The 16,820-nt window shown below is 43.9% G+C and overlaps 2 protein-coding genes across 2 annotated transcripts in view; one reads left to right on the top strand and one right to left on the bottom strand.

Annotated features, from left to right (window-relative positions):
• snd1 (staphylococcal nuclease and tudor domain containing 1) overlaps nt 1-16,820 on the bottom strand; it is a 157,874-nt gene that overhangs the window by 77,759 nt on the left and 63,295 nt on the right. The gene's annotated exons all lie outside the window — the stretch shown is intronic.
• On the top strand, nt 6,003-12,208 carry lrrc4.1 (leucine rich repeat containing 4.1). Its single transcript, XM_046378941.1, has one exon. The coding sequence runs from the start codon at nt 8,001-8,003 to the stop codon at nt 10,860-10,862; it is 2,862 nt and encodes a 953-aa protein (XP_046234897.1). The 5' UTR covers nt 6,003-8,000; the 3' UTR covers nt 10,863-12,208.

The raw sequence follows: 16,820 nt of genomic DNA, 5'->3' as shown, positions 1-16,820 counted from the left end.
CATATCATGCATTGTCTCCTACCTGCTTGGGTGGACAGCTGCTGAAGTGTTCTATTGTGGGAAGCTGCAGGTACATCGCCACCAAACATTTGATGCTGCGCTGGCTGCGCTCATAGATTAGACACACTTAGCTTGGCTTCTCAAATCCCCAATATGGGGAAAAAATGGAGGCAGAGAGACAGCGGATATTACACAGGAAAAATAACTGGCTGGGAGGTGAGTCGCCACATTGGAGAATACAAATACACACACAAAATGCATCTCCTGTACACACACTCAGACACACAAACAAGTCTACTGGAAGCATTTCTGTTTTATACTTATCCAGACCTGGAAATTTAAATTCCCCACTTTTCCAGACTTTTCCAAACCACAGAGGAACCCTGTACACTAGTGTGTGTTTCTTGTTATTCCACTCACATCGTAGAACAGATAGTTCATTTGAACACAGATAAGGCAGACAGGCAACTATCAGTAATGAAATCCAAATTGGAAGCATATTTGAAAAACGCTCTGTTGGAAAGTCATTGGAAAGCACTTTGCAGTATTGTGTGGTGTCTGAGCTAAGATATCTAGCACAAGGCAAATTACAAAGTAAGAGAGACAAATAAGTTTATAAACACGAACAGACGGAACTGAAAAATAAAGATTATTGGCATGCACACACATTTTTCTCTATGTGGTTTGACAGTGCTGCCATAATCTGGGTGTGGCCAGGTGGATTTGAAAAGATGAAAAGCTGTTTCACTCTCCTCTTCCTTTCCTGGGTCTGTGCAGTACCAGGCCTCAGGAGGGCTAATCCTACCCAACATGAAGCTTGATTGAGATTCTGGGATTAACAGTTTCACAGCACTAACACCGCAAAGAAGGTAACTGTAGCTGTGATTTTAAAGGAGAGAAGGGTATTTGAAGGTCAAGGCAGCTGCTTGAGCACAACAAAAGATCACCACCCTAGAGATGACATGGTGGGTAAATACGGTCTACATATATGGATTCCATGTTATTATGCAGTTTTAGAGACAAACTAAGAGCAAAGCGTTTGTTAGTACGCACAATAAATCACTGTTTTGATTCCCATTCTAGCCTGTGAGAACAATTACAAGCAGAAGTAATTCAAAAGCCCAGCATGGGACAAATGTCATACATAATGTTGCAGAGTAAATAACTCGGTAGTTGGGAATTTTGTTTTGACCAAGCCAAGGACATAAAAGTGGAAAAAGGATAGGGAGGGGTGAATCTGAATGAAGACAGCATCTCTCCTCCTCCGAAGGAGCTAAAAGTCTAGAAGATTTAGCCTCTCTCTCTGCAGTGAATTACTATGTTTTTACCTTCACATTGCACTGAGAATGAGACATCCATTTCCTACAGCCTGGCAGTTGGCAAGGCAACATTGTGATGAACACACATACAGGGATGCTCCATGAATCCTAATGAGGCCAGCTGACCAATGACATGGCCGGGGAAAGACATGGGGAGCATTAGCATACGGTGAGAAAAATACAAAGAGAGAAAACGTATAAATTTTGTACTTATACTTTGTATCACATGCTCGGCACAATGATAAACAGTGTTTTTAAGTAACACCTTCTGAACAATCCATTCCTAGAAATAAATGTAGTAGTAATTGGTGTCAATAAACTTTAAAATGTTGAACATTTGAGAGACCAAAGCAAAAACACTCCTAGTTCTGAATGTGTATGAAGCATCTCCTCCTATCTTGTGATCTTGGCTCATGCTGTTCGGGTTAACAGTGCTAACCTACTTGTATCTTTCTTCTGCTTCCAGCTAACATGGCACTTGGGCTAATCCCTGCTCTGGCAGCCAGTTTGAACACAGCTCAACATAATGAAGCCCATTAGTCTGGAGACAATGGCTGCTAGTGAAGCTCAAATACTGAATAACACAGGATGAGAGGAAAAAAAAGTGAAAACAATCACTTTCACTGTGTGTCTTCAGTTGCTATGACCTGATATAGTCCGTCATTTGAGTGCACACACTCTCTCTCACACACACACACACAAAAAAACATATGCCGAATGAGCAAACACAATTATCCTTAGACAGGCCTGCAAATAGTAGACCAGAGGAACATTGTAGGAAGTAGCAATTTAGAGGGAAGAGTGAGAGCAAGAAGACTAAGGGGAGGGACAGAGGAAGGCAAAGAAAAAGAAAGGAAAGAAGGAAGCAAACAGAGCAGCAAAAGGGAAAGAGAAGGAAAGAAAAGAAAGGGGGCAAGAACAAAGGCAGAATAAGTAACAAAAATGCTAAGAAGGCCATGGAGAAGGAGAGGGAAGGAAAAGAGAAAAAGGGAAAGGGACGAGTTGAGAGTAGGGGGAGATTAAGAGAAAACCAAAAGGGAAAAGACAAGTAGGTGACAAATGCATGGAAAGGCAGAATGGGAAGTTAAAGAAATAATGACAGAGCAACACTTTAACACCGTCTCTTGATTAAAAGCAATTACCTAATAAACATTAAACCATATTTATTGTTTGGCTAACCTAGCCTGCCCCACAATGTCCTCTAAATAAAAGTGCCACATAAATGCATTAAATGAACTGGTCACTGAATGTTCTATAAAGGATAAATCTGAAAATCTTATCATTAACGTGCTGTGTTGAGTGGAGGCCACACAAGGTCAGTGAAAGACAACTGAGCAGGTTTGTGGGTGAAACAGCAACTGGGCACACAGAAGCCACTAACAAACCCTCTCGTCCATTATAATCTCTTGATACGCTGGCATATGATTTGTGTGTGTGTGATGGAAAAAAATGATAAACAGAAAAAAAATCCCTACCAAGCAGTTTAAGCCTTTACTAGGACACCGATAGCAGCTTGTGTGTGTGTATGACATAATCTCTTGCAGAATTAATTCCTGGAAATTGAAATGAAAATGGGAAAAGAGGTGTCTAGTAGCAGGTCCTTTACCTCAAGGTCAGCATCATAGAGTTTGAGGTGTCTGTGTGTGTCGGGGGGGGGGTTAGTATGCAGTTGGTCACTGGGACATTACTGGATTCTGAGAGGACACGCTCACTCACACACACATACACACACAAACACACACACATACATATATGTGGATTGCTAAAGGGCCAATATTGAAAAAATCCTTGATCCTGGCAATGGCAGAGGCAATGACATTATCATTAGATCTATCAGCTGTACATTTCTCAACTCTGATTGTCATTGCTGCTACAACACTGCAGGCCATTCACCCAAATGGAACAAGTGACACGCACACACATGCAAATAGACACAAGCTGCTGACCTAAATGTGACTGGCCACTGCCCAGATTTGCAAGCATCCACCTCAGGGGATGGTCCTGTAATGTTTGTATATACCCGCTGAACATGCTGGCTGACAAGCCACACCAAAGTAGGTCGTGTGGTACCCCCAAACTACAACCAGTGCCCTCCTGGCCTGGTGCAAGGGGTGGCTCCATAAGGCCTTAGGTGAAACAGGGAGGGTTGGGGTCACCGACCAGGGGCATGGGGCTGGCATGCCCTCATGAATGTCCCACAAATCTGACAGCTCATCAAGCCATCATCAGTCGGCAGGCCCTGGAGGTAAAGCCTGACTGCACTCTTCTTGTCAACATGTGCATAGATATGCATGGCTACACTGGCATAACCTAAACCTCGAAAGACACTCCAAATAAAACAATTTAGCCAGTTTAGCAAATCCAGCATTGGCCTGAACCACCAAATTGGAGTTTACTTAAAATTCAGATGCACCCCTAAAACGCCACACACTTGGAAAAGGCTTTTCTGGTTCACCTCTTTGCCAATGTCAGGAATGCCATTTGAGCTGTGTGCACACGCAACCACATGCTGGACCTTGAGAAAACCTTCTGATCACAGAGATTGGTTGACCATAAAGTCACGTTGGCCATTCAGAGCCAGGTCAAACTAAAACGCAAGGGGTTGCCCACATTTGATCAGTGGAGCATTACAGAGTTTGGCAGGCCATGACCCAGGCTCCATCAGTTGGGAGAACGCAGAGTGTCCACTGACAAACATAAATGGAGAGGGGATAGAAAAAACAGGAAAGAGAAACAGGGTGCAGGCCAAAATAAAAGAGCTTCCCTAGCAGTTCAGGTCATGTTATGGGTCAGTGGATGATTTTGGTTAGATAGCAGTCTGGGATGTACTGTGCTGGGTGGGTAAGACACAACCTGAACTCATTCTGGGTCACTTGCTCATCAAATGGTGGCACACCTCAGAACAGCGCACAGGCACCATCTGACAGACAAACAAAAGTAGCAGTGCCAGCGTGCACACTTTACTACATCTGATTTTTCCATCCTTAAGCAAACTGAGATCCACCATTTGCAGCTGACTTAACACACAGTAGATCAATAAATTATGTTTTGAGCCGCCGTGCATCCTGCATTTGTATTAAAAGATGCTTTTCAAGCCAGATTGAATGTATGACTTCATTAAGTCATGTTTTCACTTGCTTAGGGAATGCAGTGAGGAGGTGGCAGTGCAGTACACCTTTGATATCGCCCTCCACATAGTCATAGTGCAGGGGAATCCCTGTGGAAAGGAAAGGAAATAGCCTCTTTCTCAACAAAGGAAAATCCCCCCCTATACTCCTGTGCCTGCCACCTCTCTGTTACATGTGCTTCATTGAAGCCCATTCGTATTCAACTGCAGTGAAGTCAAGAAGAGAGTCTGTGTGTGGATATGTGTGTGTGTATAATATAGGAGTTGGCTCTATACTCCTGTGCCGGTGGGAATAACGTACTGCGCTACAGGCAGTGTGACCTTTTCTAGCTGGCGTGCTTTCTCTCTCCTCTCTCTCCCTCCGTCTTTCTCACGCTTACTCTCTAGCTCAGACCCAAACACACACACACACACACACACACACACACCGAGCAGCAGTGTCACAGCTAGCTTTACCAACCATCAATTTCCCACATTGCTTCCTAGTTTAGTGGACATGAGGTTTGGAGATAGAGGGGTGATGGGATAGTAAGGTCCTTTTTTGTCTCTTCTCCTGTGGCAGGAAGGTAAAGCATGTCTTGTTTTCTATTGTTTGTGTTCCTAAACATGACCTTTATGTTTGTGTGCTTCATGAAGCGACAGTTTGTGCTCAAATTGAGGGTTAAGGCCTGCCTGCTTAGAGTGCTCTAACTACCTGCAAAGGCATACATGATGGAGGGAGACAAAGAGCGGAAAAACGCTGATGGTGTAGACACAGAGCAGAAAACTTTGCTGTCTTTTGATTTTATATCACATACCACGCTAAAATAAATAAACCCGTTGACTTAAACATCTTATTTCTTAAATCCTAAAGTAAGTTTTAGAATCAAATTTTTGGATGAATATAAACTTTTTTGCACTGAAGAGTGATATAAATCAGCCTTAATGTCCTACCAACCCAAAACACAAAACTGAAGAGGGGATTTAGTAACATGCACACTAAAAAAAGTGACAATGTGAGCTTGTAAGAGATAAAGAGATAACCAGCCAGAGATAAAGTGGAGTGACAGAGTGACAGACAAAGAGTGAGCACAGAAGACAGCAAGGAGGGTGAGGCTGGAGTGGGTTGGGGGCTGGGGGGTTAATGCACAAAAACATACTGCATCAAAACAAAGCACTGCTTCAAGCAGGATGCGTCAGCAGTCCATTCATGTTCCTCTATTTTCCACTAAAGGACAAAACTAAAGGAGTGAGAGAGCAAAGGGAGATAAAGTGAAATCCAAGTTAAGAGAGAGAGGAGAGGAGGGACACAGAGAGGGCATCATGAGAGAGAGAGGAAGCGAAAGAGTGAGAGAAACAGTGTCCCTTCTGCCTGCCTTTGCCACCTCAGCAATGCTGGAAAGCTTTGACACTCAATGGAAGGGCTGGATTATTGCTGGGGAGGAGAGGGTTAAAATCTGGTTGCTGTGGGGACGCCACTGTCCATTTCTGCCTTTCGCTTGGACAGCGTGTCTATTCCCCCAAGCCACACAAAGCCCCAGAAAGCCACAGAACAAGAGACTGTGAGCATTAAAAAAAGGAGTGGAGGACAGCAGGAGCAAACTGGTTTTTTGAAGAGGTAGATCTCTAAAAAGGTCTGAGTGCTTTGAGCTCACCCAACTACCTTAGGACACTGCAGAGTGAGCGGGAGGGAGGTAGGGAGATAGAGAGTGAGAGAAAGAGCGAAAGTGAGGGAGAGGCGTAGAGAGAGAAAGAGGGAGGGAGTAAGGGAGCGAGAGAGCGCAAAAGTGAGAGAGAGAGAGAGAGAGGATCCAAGCCGGCGCACGCTCTCTCTTTTGCTGCTACAACGGATCCTTTCCACATCGACGCTACTGTTAACGTCACGCCTGTAAGCCGCGCTCAGCCAGCACTCGCTTTCCTCGTCTTGCTCCTCTTCCCAGTCGGACACTGCATTAGTGAGGGGGTGCTGATCACCAGAAGGAGAGGAGGGAGAAAAAAAGAACTGGAAAACAAGAAAAAAGAAACAAGCCGGAGAGAGGAAGGAGAAACTGCGCACCACCCCTCCTCCCTCCAGCCCACCTCAATCAACCCAGCTACAACACCCCCACTCCTCCCAGCACCCCCTTCCATCCCCCACCCCACTCCCTCTCTGAAGAAATTGACGGATTATTGGGAAGTGCAAGGGAGGCAGGCTGCAGCTGCTGCTGTGTGTGCTTGCTGCTACTGCTGCTGTGTGCTTCGCATGGATGGTGTGTGCGCGTTTCCAATTGCTGCTGTTGCCACCGCGGCTGCCGACACTCAAGCGTGTGGCTAGTTAAGAGGGGGAAGAAGCTAATGAAGGCAGTGTGATTCGCCTAGCCCTTTCAACTCCTGCTGAGCATTCTCAGAGGAGAAAAGAAAAAAAAAAGAAAACTGAAGAGGACGCGACGCCACATTGAGAGAGGGGAAAGAGAGTCAGAGAGGGAAAAGGGCTGTCAGACTGATCAACCGACCAACTGATTGACCACTAAAAAGTGAACAGAGGAATACAGAGAGGAGGGGTCTGTTTTTTTCTATCCCAGTTTGTCAACCTCCCCTCCTGAGCACTGCAACAAAAACAGAAAAAAGGAGAAGAACACTGGAAAGGACTGTGGAATTTTCATTCAACCTTCTCCAATCCCACCCCCATCTTCCTCCCCTTTTTTGTCCTTTCGGTCTTGGCTTTTGGGGCACAAAAAATTGTGCATGTGTGTTAGTGCATTCGTTTGTGCTATGGAGACCTGGGTAAGGTGTCTAGCAGGGGGATCAACTGTCGGATTCCAAGGACAAGCAAGAAAAGAGGAACCGACAGCAAGAAGCGAGCAAGGGAGCGCTGCCGCTTTGGGAGCCTGACTGGATTCCTAACTGCAATCTTTTTTTTTCTTTTTTCTTTTTTTCCTAATCAAAAAGGAAAGGGAGAAAAAAAAACATTCACAAAGGGCCTTCGAACCTTTCTCTTTGGATGTGTGGATTTACAAACTAGCTCTTGTTAAGTTCTTTGGCATTGATACCTGTTTCGACAGAGCAAATATAAAAAGGCTTTCATTGCTGCTCTTGGGATATAAATACATCTTATGTGATACCACAGCTCTTTCTGGTTGCAAACAGGAGGGAAGCTATATATCTCAGTTCAAGGACCTGTAATAATAACCTGAGGTAGGTGTCTAGTGTTTCAACCCCTCTTTGCATCAATTTGTACTACCCTACCCCTCCCTTTTGTCTTGTAGTACGGTTTTTGGTTGCTTAATTTACCATCATGTCCTTCTCATACACACGCTTCAGAAAAGGCAGCCCTTTCTCTTTCTGTCCCTGAGCACATGGAAATAAAAGCATTACTTTACTGAGCATAGGTCAAGCCCTCTTGCTCCTTAGCAAAGACCCAAAACCCACATTCTCCCCTTGTGCTCTTCAGTTTCCTGAATCTCTCTATTCTGGTCCCCTTAACTCTACCACCGGCAAACCAGTTCCTTTCCCTCCCCCCAAAGCCCCCATATACCACCCCTAAACACCCCCAACCTCCCCCCCCAGATGATGCTGAATTATGAACGTGCCACATCATGAGTCTCCTGGGGCGGGTAGCTGTGCATCGTGCCAGGAAAGCCGCCCTGCTCTGTGTAGTCTTCCTGATGGCGCGAGCGTGGAGCAGCGCCTCCCTGGCCTTGGCGGGGGCGGCGGTGTCTCAGGGACCCCAGGGCTGTCCACCGCAGTGTTCCTGCAGTAATCAGCAGGGGAAGGTGGTGTGCACCCGACGTGGCCTCACCCGTGTGCCCCCCGGCATTCCTGCCAACACGCGACACCTCAATCTAATGGAAAACGCCATTGAGGCGGTGCAGGCTGACTCCTTCCGGCACCTGCACCACCTTGAGGTGCTCCAGCTTGGGCGAAATGCCATACGCCAGATTGAGGTGGGCGCGTTTAATGGACTTACTAGTCTCAACACACTGGAGCTATTTGACAACCGACTGACAGTGGTGCCCAGTGGGGCCTTTGAGTACCTGTCCAAACTAAGAGAACTATGGCTGAGGAACAACCCTATTGAAAGTATCCCCTCTTACGCCTTCAACCGAGTGCCCTCCCTCATGCGACTGGACCTGGGAGAGTTACGGAAATTGGAGTACATCTCAGAAGGAGCTTTTGAGGGCCTACAAAACCTCAAGTACCTCAACCTGGGCATGTGCAACATAAAAGGTGATCTGCCAAACTTGAGTCCCCTCAAGGGCCTGGAGGAGCTGGAGATCTCTGAAAATCACTTCACAGAGATAAAGCCGGGCTCCTTCAAAGGTCTGCGCTCATTGAAAAAGCTATGGGTGATGAACTCACAAATCACAGTGATAGAGCGCAATGCTTTTGACGACCTATCTTCGTTGGTGGAGCTTAATCTTGCCCATAATAATCTGAGCGCTGTGCCACATGATCTGTTCTCTCCGCTCAGGTACCTGGTTGAACTCCATCTCCACCATAATCCTTGGAACTGTGGTTGTGAGGCTGTATGGTTAGCACAGTGGCTAAGGGAGTACATCCCTACTAATTCAACTTGCTGTGGACGCTGCCACTCACCTGCCAGCATGAGAGGTCGACAGCTGGTTGACGTGGATCGTGGTGAGGGGGCTGCAGTCCAGTGTTCTGCACCATTCATTGCCGATGCACCAAGGGACTTGAACATCTCAGCAGGGCGAGTGGCTGAGCTTCGTTGTCGTACAGCCCCATTGTCTTCAGTGCGCTGGCTCCTACCCAATGGGACTATCCTGACACATGCCTCTAGTCACCCAAGGATATCAGTGCTAAATGATGGTACCCTTAATTTCTCAAATGTTCTTGCTGCAGACACAGGCACTTACACCTGCATGGTGTCCAATGCAGCTGGGAACTCAAACGCCTCAGCCTACCTCAACGTGAGTGCAGCTGAGCTCAACACATCCAACTTGAGTTACTTTACCACGGTGACTGTGGAGGTCTTGGGGCCAACTACTGAGATGCCCAAACCCAAAACCACCACAACCACAGCTGCCGCTGCAGGGGCTGGGGTGGCTGGAGGAGGTGTAGGCCTAGGGACAACAACTACAACTGCTTCTCCTTCCGTCTTTCAGCCAGTCTTCATCTCCACACCAACTGTCCTGCTGCAAAGCACTGATAGCCCACTTGGTGCAGCTAAGCCATCTGTGGCACCAGGACCCCAAGGTGCCACTGGCAAGCCAGGTAAATCTGGTCCTAGCCTGGATGAAGTGATGAAGACCACTAAGATCATAATAGGATGTTTTGTTGCAGTGACACTCTTGGCTGCTGTTATGCTCATCGCCTTCTACAAATTGAGAAAGCGCCACCAACAGAGGAGCACAGTGGCAGCTGCACGTGCTGTGGAGATTATACAGGTGGATGACCAAGACCTTCCACCACCAGCATCTGCAGCTCAAGAGACAGGTCTTGCATTGCCTGAAATTCGGGACCATAACAGCATACACAAACTGGACTTTATCAGCCACAAGACTGACTACAGCTTTCACAAACCCAAGGCCGAATACAAACCCCAGCCTGATTTCACTCTTCACAAACCGAAGGCTGAGTATACCACATATAAGCCAAATATGGACTTCAGTAGCCATAAATTCATCCCAGATTACAGCACTCACAAGTCTACACCAGATTTTAGCCTTCATAGACCAAAGCCTGAATATAGCCCATTTAGACAGGACTACAGCACTCACAAACCTAAAGCAGAATACAGCCCATTCAAACCAGACTTTGGCACTCACCCTAAAACTAAATCAGACTACAGCCCCTTCAAACCAGATTACAGCACTCATCCTAGGCAGAAGACTGACTTCAGCCCATTCAAACGAGATTACAGCACCCAACCGAAACCTAAACATGACTACAGCCCATTAAAATCAGACTACAACTCGCAGCATAAACCCAAGGCTGAATACAGTCCATTCAAGCCCGACTTTGGCACTCATCCAAGAGTTAAACCTGATTACAGTCCATTCAAGCCCGACTATAGCACTCAACCTAAACCCAAAACAGACTACAGTGCCCAGAGATCTAAAACTGACAGTACCTACAAACCCAAGGACCCTTACACTCCCCATAAGACTGCAACTGATTACAGCGCCTTCAAGACCGACTTCAGCCCTCACAAAGCGGATTACAGCGCCTTTAAGTCTGACTTCAGTCCACACGTTCAGAGACCTAAACTTGATTACAGTCCACAAAAGATGGACTACAGCCCCCATAAGGTGGACTACAGCACTTCAAAGCCCAAATACAACACCTACAAACCATCTGGCTATGGGACTAAATGGACAGACAACAATGTTGGGAACTCTTTGCCTCGAACCTTGCCCAGCACCATCACAGCAATGGCTGAGCCCTTTGTCATAAAAACTCATACAAAGGAGAAAGTACAGGAGACTCAGATTTAAAAAGGCCCCAAAAGTCTCCCGCTCCATTTCCTAGGTCTTTAGCTCCCACCCCCCACCGACGTCCCATGCCCCCACTTCATCATTTCCTTACAAAATCATGCAATAGAATGCACAACGAAGAGGACAGAAACTTTTTTGTACAGAGTGCAAACTTAAAAAGACTGATGATTTCTTGTTGTACATGCTTATAAATAAATTTATATATATATAAATATATATATATATATATATATATATGGACAAATTGAAACTACCATGGGCTGGTGATAGAGAAACATATATTAAAAAATAAATTGAAACTATTTTCTAACTTGTAACTTCTATTTAAAACGATGAGTTGTTTAAAATGCTGTCTTGACTTTGACAAATGAGGGTAGTCTTGTTTTAAAAAGGGGCATTCCGTGTGATTTTTACATCATGCTACAGAGAATGCAGTGATAAGAAAAAAGTATTTATACTGAGAAGACTTTCTTTAACAAAAACCGAAAAAAGGTCAGTGTCGATCTTTACAGGTTTATCTTGTAAAAGCACCAAGAATTTGTACTGTGCCAAATGTTATAAAATGCAATAAAAAGGATTTTTGGAAGAAAAAAGTAAGTATTAGAGAGAGATGTTTTTTCCCCCCTTTGCTTCTCCTGGCGTACACTGTAACGATCAACCAAATGCTTTAGACACTGCAGTAAGACGTTGCAGCTATACTTTAACCCTACGTGTGCTGAATGACTCAGGGTGAATGAATCATGGTGCAGAAGTGGTGCTTTTTTTAAAAATTTCCTTAACACCTCCAATTATTATACTCTTTATATGTAATGTAAGCGTGTCTGTTCAGCTTTAATTTTACACCACCAGTGAGTGACATGGAGCTTTATCAAGGTGTGTCTGATCAAAAGCATGTATTTAATCTACATTCTACACATGCATTAAGATTAAGTCTGGCTGTGCTATCACGACATTAATGCTAATTGAAATGCTCATTACATAGTGCTTTTCAGCGATGCAACCTTATTGTGTTACCTAGCTCATTTTCCACATTACAAACTGGTATTATTAATCATGGATCTAATGAGCGAAAAAGGTGATAAATTAGGTGAAATACTGTTTGGGTGTTAAGACTGTCTTGCACTTTGCCAAAAAATATGGATCATCATTTCACTTTTCATTGCATTGCCAGCTGTTGTGCCTTCATCAATCAGTATGGGGGCTTTTTTATGGTGACAAATGCATTCAGGTCTTGCTGTTAACTGTGCATTTTTCATCTTTGACAATATCACCTCTCTCAATCATAATATAGCCTTGCAGTTCTCTGTCTAACAAGGAAAGATAACATACAACATGCACAGAGGTTAGAAGACGGGTGAGAGTTTGTTTTTGGAAACCACAGAATGCGGGGCTGAAAACTAAGCAATGCCGTTCCTTTTACTATAACATTCTCTCCTCTCACTTAATGGGAGACAGCAGCTCATGCATACCTGATAATTTGAATGATAAAAGTAAATAAAGGTGATGTGAACTACCCTGGGAACACATATCAAAATAACATGTTTGAAATGGGTATGTGGATAAGACATGACAAACAGAATACTTATAAGAAAAAAACAAAAACTTGAGGGGAGTGACTGAGAGTTGTGCAGGCAATAATCAAAGCCAAGACAGATACTCCATTCTCATTAACCTCTGTAAACCTGTACAATTCTAAATAATATTAATTAAAAACACAAAAACTAGCCTCCAGACTTGCAGGATGTTATCCGGTCCAGTCACGTCCGTGTGCAGACAGGCAAAGCTTTGGCCTAGTGGTGGGGTTGACTACATCGATTTACAAAACCAGTAGAAAGTGTGGAAAATGCAGCCCTGGTTTGGTAGAGTATCTGCGAGGGCCACAAGGATGACATCAGGGTTCACCTTGATATCATCCTACAACACTGCAGCATTTCAACATTTGAGGAAGAGGAAGTAAAAAAGGGCAAATCTCTGAACAGAAAGGTGTGAGTGAGCGTGGTTGACATGGCGCACCCCACAAGAATGAAGCAGTTAAGTGATCGCTTCTCATGTGTGTGTTTGTGAGGGTGACAGTCCAGATCTGAGAAAGTAGGAAGTGACAAAAAGAGAGAAAGAAAGAGATGGAGGGTAAAGAGGAAAGCTTAAGAGGGAGTGAGAAATAATTTTCTTCTTATTATTCTTTCTTTCTTCTTCTTTTTCACCTTTAGCTGATAACATATGTTGTAGAGTAAGACAGCATTTGTTGAAAATGAATGATTTAATTGCCCTTTAACACTACATGCTACATTACAAGGGTGGGATGAATATAATGATCCCAATAAGGAGAAACTACTGTAGGAGTAAAAATATGAATGACAAAATTGTGCAGTGCAGGCAGACAAAAATTAGAGGTGATCTAAGGGACCTGTAAAGATCACTCAAGTGGTCATGACTGCATCAGTGTCTTGACATTTAAATACTGACCATTTTCTGCAGGTAGAAGAATGAGCTGGATAAATCTGACATGCAAATCTGTATTCGTATGTGTATGTTTTTCTTGTGCCAGTACAAAGTGTAAAAAAAAAGAATAGAGGGAGCATAGAGGGAGTGACAGAGAGACAGAGCAGGCTTCACATTTCGTGCCCATTTGAGGTCATGGTCCACAGTTTGATCCTGGCTGTGGACTTGTCTGCCTCTCTTCTAGAAGCTTTTCAACAAAGGCTATGTTGAGAAAAACAAAATGCCCATTTCATACTGTACTGACCATTTGTCACTACGCTGACTCATACTTAGGAAACACACCCTTGTCTCCCACTCCAGTTTACTTGTGATTGTTCCAATAACATGACTATAATGCAAAGGTCAGGCAGCGGTTTTCCATATGTCTCAAACATGAAGAGGAATGTTCAAACAAGTGAAAACAACTAGGTATCAGTATGTTGTATCTAAATGGAGATGAGTTGCGAACAATTGTGATAACAGAGGTAAGCTCTGTATTAAGCACTAAGCTGTGTTGTGGCACTTACTGTAAGCTCAACCATACTCCCTTTACCTCAGTATGGTCCAGCTTATGCTATGTGTACATTGCACTGTGTGTCCACTTCTTAAGCTGCACTGTGCTATATAAGCATCCTTCACATTAATAAGTCAACATAGTCACAGGGTCATCAATCAGCCAGCCAGTCTTCATGGAAAAGACTCCCTCCATCCCTTCCTCATCCAAATCGTGTTGTTTTTCCTGTCCGTGTGCTTCATTAACAATCATGAAGCAATTTGAAAGAGGAAGCAAGACAAGATGCACCCACTTAACCACAGCTTACAGAGACGGGAAGGGAGAGAGGGAAAAGAAAAGATATAAGACAAACTGATACAGAATATGAGATGATGGAAATAAACTTGGGAAGGAAAGGAGGACATATTTCTACATAAAGTTATTAAGGAGCAAAAAAAAAAAAACGTAAACCACAACAGATAAATGATGCCAACAGCAGACAGCAGTGACTTACACAGAGAACTGTGGCTCAGGCAATATAGCTGATGACACATACAAGCAAAAAGACCTGAGAAGTTGTAGGTAAAGAATTTGGTTCATTTTGAAAAGATACAAAGAGGAAGAAGCAAAAAAGTTAAACCGAATAAGTGAAAAATGATTTAAATTAAAAAAAAAAAGAGCTGGAGGTTGCAAGAGGGGAAAGCAAAGCAGTGAGAGTGAATGGAAGAGAGAGCAAAGGCGCTTAGGAAAGGAGTGAGCAGAGCAAATGTGATGCAAGAGTGCCAGCTACAGATGGAATAGGGGATATATAGCCTGGCCATCATGGCTCCCACATGATTGGTGAATGCCCTGGACTGCACCACAAGGGGTGTGGTAGTGGTGGTGGGGAAGGAGGGGGAGGTAGAGTGTGATGTTACCACACCACAGTGCAGCAGATAAGAAGTGCTGATACCAGTAATGGACTGGAGGTACTTGAGGAAGGGAGGCCGGTGAACATGAAGGCAGAGAGGATGGGAGGATCAAGAGGTCAGTGCAAATGGAACTGCAGGGACGATAACTGCCACAGCGCAGCCATGTGCGTGCGTATGTGCTTTCAGCGTGATCAGGATGACGCTGAATTTAACAGGTGAAAGCCCTTAAACAAGCAGCAGCAAAAAAACATATACTTTCTCTGCCATTCAATTTAAGGAAGGAGCTCATTCTCAACTTAAAAGGGCCCGTACAACATTTTGAAATCCAATTATTTTAAAGTAATCTAATTAGATTTTTCTTTTTTTTTTTAGTCATTGTAAATTGATGTGCACAGAGGCACAAAAGATGGCTGTAATAAAATATTATTCTGTTAAAATGACCTACAATAAGCATTACAATCTGAACTACATCAGCCATTCATCAACTAAAGCCCCTCACTCAATTCCTTTTTTAACATTTTCCACCTTTTTACATTGTTCTAATCGGTGTCTCTTTAAAACTTTGATTATGACGGCATTAACTAGGAATATGTAGATGTAAATTAATCTATACATTTCTGTCAACTTGAGAAGGTGTTTTGTTGAGGGGAGGCTGAGGACTGGATTATTACACTATTTTTGACGAGAGCCTGTAATCAGGGTGTACATCAATACTCATGAACAATACAGATGCAAGGTGCTATGCATTTTTTTTTGGGACAACCCTTTCATTGAGAGGAAAAACTGCCTTGCATGTTCACTTTCAGAAGCCGTCTCAATACTCATCCCATCAGGTGAGCCACATTTCATAATGTTTGATGTTGGAACTTGTTTTCATTATTTGCTGAATATCAATCTAGAGTCCTTAAATGGCAGCATTATTTTTTGATTCAAACGCCTGATTCGCCTGGGCTTTGCTGCAAAAACAGTCTATGCCAATTGCTTGAATTGTCTTTGCATTTGTGTTTTTTGAAAGTTTATTGATGGATTATTCGTATTTCACATACTGTGGCAAACAATCAATTAAAATCCACATCTCTAGTTTAAGCGAAGGATGTTTGCTTCACAGTGCACATGTTAGGATTTTTATGGGAGCACTAGCCGATGTGCTAGTGGAGCAGACAGGAGGCTATTCTAAGCAGGCCTGGGAGCATGCTGCTTTGTGAGTCAACATGAGTCAGGGCCAGAGAGTCGCTTGGTCCGAATGTCAAACAGAGGAACAGGACAGGATGTGGAGTCAAAGGTGGAGGCAGCACATCATCTCCACAGAGAGCGATGCCATGCTCATTATGACGAAAGAAAAACTGAGTTAAGTTTAGAACAACAGGAATGTTAACTCACACCTTTAATACTTGACATGTTATCTGTGCTAAGGAAATGATCAAATAAACAAACTTCTTTTATAGTGAGAATAAATATCATACTCAGTGTATTATATTATAGAAATGAATCCTTGAAATATAAAGAAAAATTAAACAAGAAGGCAAAGGTGCAGAATGTGTTGGTGGACTGGAGGAAAAGGTGAAGGCAAGTTGATGTTTGCTAGTGCAAACTGATGCAAATAGCCATATTCATTGGACAGCTGGTGGTATGATTTGTTTTTACTGAGGTCAACAGAGAAAGAAGAAAATTTTCATCAGAGTATACTGCTGGCAATGAGCCCAGTGCCGTTGAGGCTGTAGTGTTGAAAAGGTGCATGCCAACAGATTTTACTGGATATATACTGCGGTCAACTGCCATTCAGTTTCAGAAGATTTTTCTTGCTAAAACTGAGTGGCAGGTGGGCTGTGTGAGGTATTTCTGTCACATAAAGGGGACTGCTCAAGTGTGTTACGTCCTGTGAAACAGAGTTTATTGTCCTTTTGGTGGGTGAAAAACATCCCTGTGTTTTCTTAGCGGCCAGCAACAATGAAGCCTTACTTTTACGATCCCATCCAGTAGTTGAGGCTGAGGTGTGTGTGTGTGTGTGTAGTAAATCAAGTCCACTGAGAGCAGCCAACGGGGGGGAGCTGAGGCATGTGTGAGGAAGGGGTGTGT

This window comes from Scatophagus argus, chromosome 22, assembly GCF_020382885.2.
Source record: "Scatophagus argus isolate fScaArg1 chromosome 22, fScaArg1.pri, whole genome shotgun sequence".
NCBI lineage: Eukaryota > Metazoa > Chordata > Actinopteri > Scatophagidae > Scatophagus > Scatophagus argus.
This window is presented reverse-complemented; position numbering and strand designations above follow the sequence as displayed.